Below are 5,947 nucleotides of genomic sequence, written 5' to 3'. Positions count from 1 at the left end.
CTCGCCCCGAGCCGAGGCGGCGGCGGAGCGGGCCCCTGGCCGGCGTCATGTGGGCCTTCCCCGAGGTGCCGATGCCTCTGCTGGTGAATCTGATCGGCTCGCTGCTGGGATTTGTGGCCACGGTCACCCTCATCCCGGCTTTCCGTGGCCACTTCATCGCCGCGCGCCTCTGTGGCCAGGACCTCAACAAAACCGGCCAGCAGCAAATGTGAGCGGCGGCGCCCTGGCCCCCGGCGGGAGGCAGCGGCAGGGGAAAGGGCGGGCAGGGCGACGGCGGGACTGGGCTGCCTGACTGGGCGCGGAGCCCGGACGCCAACTCCGCGGAGAGCTCCGGGCTCTGCGTGGTGAAGGGCAGAGCTGGTTCACATCGGGAAGGGATGCAGTGGTTTGGGGGCTCTCGTGTGGGTCAGGCACCCCAGCATTGGTGCCCTTCCCCGCCCCCTTCCCCATTAGACGGCTGTGAGGCCTGCGCTAGTGAGTGACCGCGCCCCCTTTCCTTCCCCCACCGCCTTTGCTGCTGGGCCACAGCCCAGAGTCCCAGGGAGTGATCTGCGGTGCTGTTTTCCTTATCATCCTCTTCTGCTTCATCCCTTTCCCTTTCCTGAACTGCTTTGTGGAGGAGCAGTGTAAAGCCTTCCCGCACCACGAAGTAAGTGGGCGAGTGGGGGCGGTTGCTTGCGGCTGGGGGCTGGCAGCTACCTGAAGGAGTCGGGGCTTTTGGGGTTCGGGTTGAGGAGCTGAGGAACGAGCGCAAAGGGGTTTTTGCAAGGTGAGGTGGGAGTAGGCTTGAGCTGGGACCTGCCCGAGCCTCCCCCAGTTTGTGGCCCTGATAGGTGCGCTCCTTGCCATCTGCTGCATGATTTTCCTGGGCTTCGCGGACGACGTCCTGAACCTGCGCTGGCGCCATAAGCTGCTGCTGCCTACAGCCGCCTCACTACCTCTTCTCATGGTCTATTTCACCAACTTCGGCAACACGACCATTGTGGTACCCAAGCCCTTACGTCCGATTCTTGGCCTGCATCTGGACTTGGGTGAGTAACCCTGCCGCTGCTGCCCCTGCGGCCTCTACTTTAGGGCACCTCACGCTGGGAAACATCTAGCAGAGCGTCCTTCCTGGTACTCCACACTCTCATCCAGGCATCCCTGTCTTGGCCTCGTGTCATCTCATATCCTTTCTGTTGGTTCTGTACTCTTTGCTCACCACTCGTCTCTGAAGAACATCCTTAAGTCCTCATTTCTGAGTGGCACACCCCCGTCTTCTTCCCCCAGGGATCCTGTACTACGTCTACATGGGGCTGCTGGCCGTGTTCTGCACCAACGCCATCAATATCCTAGCAGGAATTAATGGCCTAGAGGCTGGCCAGTCGCTAGTCATTTCTGCTTCCATCATTGTCTTCAATCTGGTGGAGCTGGAAGGTAGGTGGGATTGGAAGTAGGGAGGGAAGAGAAGTCTGAGCGTTGAGGAACTTGCCTGATATCTGGCTTTGGGGAGTTTAGGGGAAAAAGCAATATATTCAGATTTATTAAATGTGAGAAAAAATAGCCTCCCTGTTATTTATAACTGGATTGGCACTAATAGGTCGGCTATGGTCTTCTTCTACTGAACAAAAACAATTTCACAGAACCTCAGAATCAGACGGGGTCACTCTGTGACCACGACAGAGTAAAACAAAAACCAGATTCCTCCATAACCATGTCTGAGTATACACAGACTGGAAGAACACTGTGCATTAACCAAAACGACTAAGCTCTCCCCCTTCTGACCAACATGAGCAATTGCTGCTTCCTTCTGAGAACTCTGTTTCTGCTAATTCTTAGTTAAAATTAAGATACCCAATCATAGAATCACTTCGACTGACAGCATCCAGTCTGGGGCAAAACTCTGCCTCCTTGCTTTGCCCCAGAATGACCTACATCCTAGAATATGCACCTCTTACTGAGGCATCCCTTGGTTGCCTATGATGTGTGATCTCCGATGTCTCCCTTATTACAAGGCAGTAAACCCAGCTTTGACTAAAGATGTGTTTCTGGAGTGTGCGAGCTGGGGAGGGGCAGAAAGAGAGAGAGAGGGAGACACAGAATCTGAAGCAGGCTCCAGGCTCTGAGCTGTCAGCACAGAGCCCAGTGCAGGACTCGAACTTGTGAACCACAAGATCATAACCTGGGTCAAAGTCGGATGTTCAACCGACTGAGCCACCCAGGTGCCCCAAAACTCACCACTTTTAAAACAGTATCTCATTTAAGCTTTGTAACATGTGGTAGGTGTTCTCATCAACCATATTTTTACATTTGAGGAAACTGAGGGTTAGAGAATTTAAATGTGTCATGAATAAAGTCACACAGGAAGTAAAGCTGATAAATCAAACCTGGGTCTGAAGGATTTAAACCAAATTGAAGGCAGTAACTCATTGACGAGGGGCTCATGAACAAGGTGGAATATTAGGAGCTGCCTGGGTGACATAAAAGGGGTAGTGAGTTCGTGGATGTGACTTGAAAGAGGTGGAGAACACAGCTTGGAACAGAACTTAGAGACACAAAAATAGGACCAAGGAATGCCGGGGAAGTTCCTATCATCTTGTCCTTTCTTTTTCCCCTGCTTCCAAAGGTGATTATCGGGATGATCATGTCTTTTCCCTCTACTTCATGATTCCCTTTTTTTTCACCACCTTGGGATTGCTCTACCATAACTGGTAAGTAGGCCTGTGGCCGAGGGGATGACTATTTGACTATGTAGCAAGTATGCTCCTGATCATGACCCATCTCCTGCCGGAGAGGCTACACCTGTGCACAACCTGTGTTAGTATTTTCTGGGTCTTTAGTCCGTAATATTCTTCAGTGACTCTCTACCCAGTTGTAGTTAGGGACAAGTGCTGTGGAGTCCCCAGGAAGAGATGAATTCAGGGCTTTGGGTCCTGGACAGTTGCTGGAAGAGCTGGCGTGTCCTGTGGGTCAGGGCGAGCCCAGGGCCCAGGGTCTGTGACGTGAGAGAAAAGCTCGGTAGGGCCTCGTGCCCCTGGCTCAGATCCTCTCCCCCACACAGGTACCCGTCACGGGTGTTTGTGGGAGATACCTTCTGTTACTTTGCTGGCATGACCTTTGCCGTGGTGGGCATCTTGGGACACTTCAGCAAGACCATGCTGCTCTTCTTCATGCCCCAGGTGTTCAACTTCCTCTACTCACTGCCTCAGCTCCTGCATATCATACCCTGCCCTCGCCACCGTGTACCCAGGTAGCCACTTCGGGGCTCGAAAGGGACATCCTAGCCTTCTCACTCGGGATGCAGAAAGCCAGCCTCACACATGGGCTGTGCAGAGGGAGTGGGCCCGGAGAAGGGCCCACTCAGGCCATGTGTTTAGCTCTTATAAATGACGGAGCACATTTGCCTGCATGGTCAGCTCTGGTCATCACACAGTCAGCAGAGCCAGAGGTAGACCTTAGGTTGTTTGATGTCCTCATCCAGTGCTCTTCCTGTTGACTGGCCACAGCGAGGAGAGTTCTTGTCGTGGCCCGGTCACATAAAGTTCTCTTCCCCCTGCAGACTGAATACCAAGACAGGCAAACTGGAGATGAGCTATTCCAAGTTCAAGACCAAGAGCCTCTCCTTCTTGGGCACCTTCATTCTAAAGGTAACAGGGTAACCAGGAGGTGAGGCCCTAGGCCGCCGTCTGGAATTCAGGGACTGGGGAGCCTAGGCCTGCGTCGGACCCGAGGGGAGTTCGGAAGCATGAAGCAGATCCCCATGGCTGAAGCGTGGTTGCTCTTCTCTCCGCCTCCGACCCCTGCAGACAGCAGAGAGCCTCCAGCTAGTGACCGTGCACCAGAATGAGGATGAGGACGGTGCCTTCACGGAGTGCAACAACATGACCCTCATCAACTTGGTGCTTAAGGTCTTCGGGCCCATGCACGAGAGGAACCTGACCCTGCTGCTGCTGCTGCTCCAGGTGTGGGTGGGGAAGGGCTCGCCACCGCCTTGCCTCCCTTTTTCCATGGTCCTGACTCTAGTGTGTTTCCCCTCACAGATCCTCGGCAGTGCCATCACCTTCTCCATCCGGTACCAGCTCGTCCGGCTCTTCTACGATGTCTGAGCCGTGCACCGCACAGGCTGCAGGCTTCCTGACTCAGGCCCACCTCTTTCTGGACCAGTAATACCTCCTGGCCAGGCCTCTCCCACCTTTCATTCTCCTCCAGATTTTGTACTTAGCATTTCCTTTCTGCTGTGATGATTGCCATCTAATGACTGTGAATTGGATCTTGGCTATGGCTTCCTTCAACTTGCCACGCTTCCTCTCCATCCCATCTTTGCAGCCTCCTAAGGGGATACTGCAGCTTTTATGCAGTTGGCCGAAACTCTGACTCCGAGGTCAGAGTTGGGCCTGGGAATAGAACCCTGGCTGGGGAGAGGGACACGGGTTTGAGGGTCACTTGATATTTCACTACAAATGAAGTATTCTGATTAGTAAGAGCAGACTGGGGCCAGGGTGGGGCAGGTGCTCCCAGGGGTGACAATAAAGTGTTGTCTTTTTCTTATTGTTGCTGTAGGTTTATTTCCTATATGGGCATTTTAGGGTAGATTGGGAGGGTGGGTGGAGGCACCTCCTTCAAGAGGATGCCGCTCTCTCCAGTCCCATCCTTTCTCTGTCAGTGTAGCAGGAAGTGAACAAAGAACAGAGACCGGAAAGAATATGTTGAATAAATACTGAAATCCTGCTACCTGAAGTAGCCACAAGATTGGATTTACCTGATCTCCGGTGTGGGATAGGATTGCGGGTGGGGATAGGGGTGGGCATCTTATTTATTCCCTCTCTGCTTTCCCGTCGCAGGATGGGAGGAGGGAGAAGGGAGAAGAGGGTGACCAGACCTGCCAGGGGAGGCAGTGGTTTTGACCCCTTTCCTTTAAAAATCCTGCGCCTGCCCCCCTCCCCCCCCCCCCGCCCCGCACAGATTTCCCAGAGGCACTTGAGGCGGCCCAGACTCCACCCTCTTTGCCTTCCGGTTCTGGGCTCCAGCTGGGGCGTTTAAATCTGGCGCCCTTCGCAGGGATTGGCTACGTCTGGGAGCGCCGGGCCGCCTGCGTGCTACCACTCCTCCTCGCCTTTTTCCCCCGGGCAAAAGGTTTTCAAATTCCACCAATTGGCGGGCGCGCTCGCTCAGTCGTGGCTCGACACTGAAGGGTTAACCGCAACCAACCGGAGGCGGGTACTAGAGGAAAAGGCCAATCAGGAGGGCGCGGAGGTGTGCCCTGGGGGCTTATAAGGGCGGCCCCTGGGCGCGCGCGGCAGCAGTTGGACTGCGGCGGGCGACTCTTCGTCAGCCTCTTTGTAGGCGTCCCTCCTCACCGCTTCTCTACCTCGCGCAGCATGTCGGGCCGCGGCAAGACTGGCGGCAAGGCCCGGGCCAAGGCCAAGTCGCGCTCGTCGCGCGCCGGCCTCCAGTTTCCAGTGGGCCGTGTGCACCGGCTGCTGCGGAAGGGCCACTACGCCGAGCGGGTCGGGGCCGGCGCGCCGGTGTACCTGGCGGCCGTGCTCGAGTACCTCACCGCGGAGATCCTGGAGCTGGCGGGCAACGCGGCCCGCGACAACAAGAAGACGCGGATCATCCCCCGCCACCTGCAGCTGGCCATCCGCAACGACGAGGAGCTCAACAAGCTGCTGGGCGGCGTGACGATCGCCCAGGGAGGCGTCCTACCCAACATCCAGGCCGTGCTGCTGCCCAAGAAGACCAGCGCCACCGTGGGGCCGAAGGCGCCCGCGGGTGGCAAGAAGGCCAGCCAGGCCTCCCAGGAGTACTGAGGGGCGTCCGCGCCGCAGCCGGCCCTCCATGCCACCACAAAGGCCCTTTTAAGGGCCACCACAGCCCTCACGGAAAGAGCTGAGCCACGTCGGGCCCGGGGCGGGCGGCCGCGGCGCTCCACTCCCCCTCCCGCGTCGCCGCCGCCCGGCCCGCCCCT

At 56.4% G+C, this 5,947-nt stretch overlaps 2 protein-coding genes across 2 annotated transcripts; both read left to right on the top strand.

Annotated features, from left to right (window-relative positions):
• Positions 1 to 6: 6 nt before the first annotated feature.
• Positions 7 to 4,528, top strand: DPAGT1 (dolichyl-phosphate N-acetylglucosaminephosphotransferase 1). The gene is made up of 9 exons (XM_029956643.1): positions 7 to 208; positions 529 to 649; positions 818 to 1,031; positions 1,270 to 1,416; positions 2,606 to 2,690; positions 3,041 to 3,229; positions 3,539 to 3,626; positions 3,786 to 3,941; positions 4,020 to 4,528. Exons 1-9 carry the CDS (start codon positions 48 to 50, stop codon positions 4,083 to 4,085), a joined length of 1,227 nt encoding a protein of 408 aa, XP_029812503.1. The 5' UTR covers positions 7 to 47; the 3' UTR covers positions 4,086 to 4,528.
• Positions 4,529 to 5,266: 738 nt separating this feature from the next.
• On the top strand, positions 5,267 to 5,850 carry LOC115306380 (histone H2AX). The gene has a single exon (XM_029956743.1). The coding sequence runs from the start codon at positions 5,358 to 5,360 to the stop codon at positions 5,787 to 5,789; it is 432 nt and encodes a 143-aa protein (XP_029812603.1). The 5' UTR covers positions 5,267 to 5,357; the 3' UTR covers positions 5,790 to 5,850.
• The last annotated feature ends 97 nt before the right edge of the window (positions 5,851 to 5,947 follow it).

Source organism: Suricata suricatta, chromosome 11 (assembly GCF_006229205.1).
Source record: "Suricata suricatta isolate VVHF042 chromosome 11, meerkat_22Aug2017_6uvM2_HiC, whole genome shotgun sequence".
NCBI lineage: Eukaryota > Metazoa > Chordata > Mammalia > Carnivora > Herpestidae > Suricata > Suricata suricatta.
This window is presented reverse-complemented; position numbering and strand designations above follow the sequence as displayed.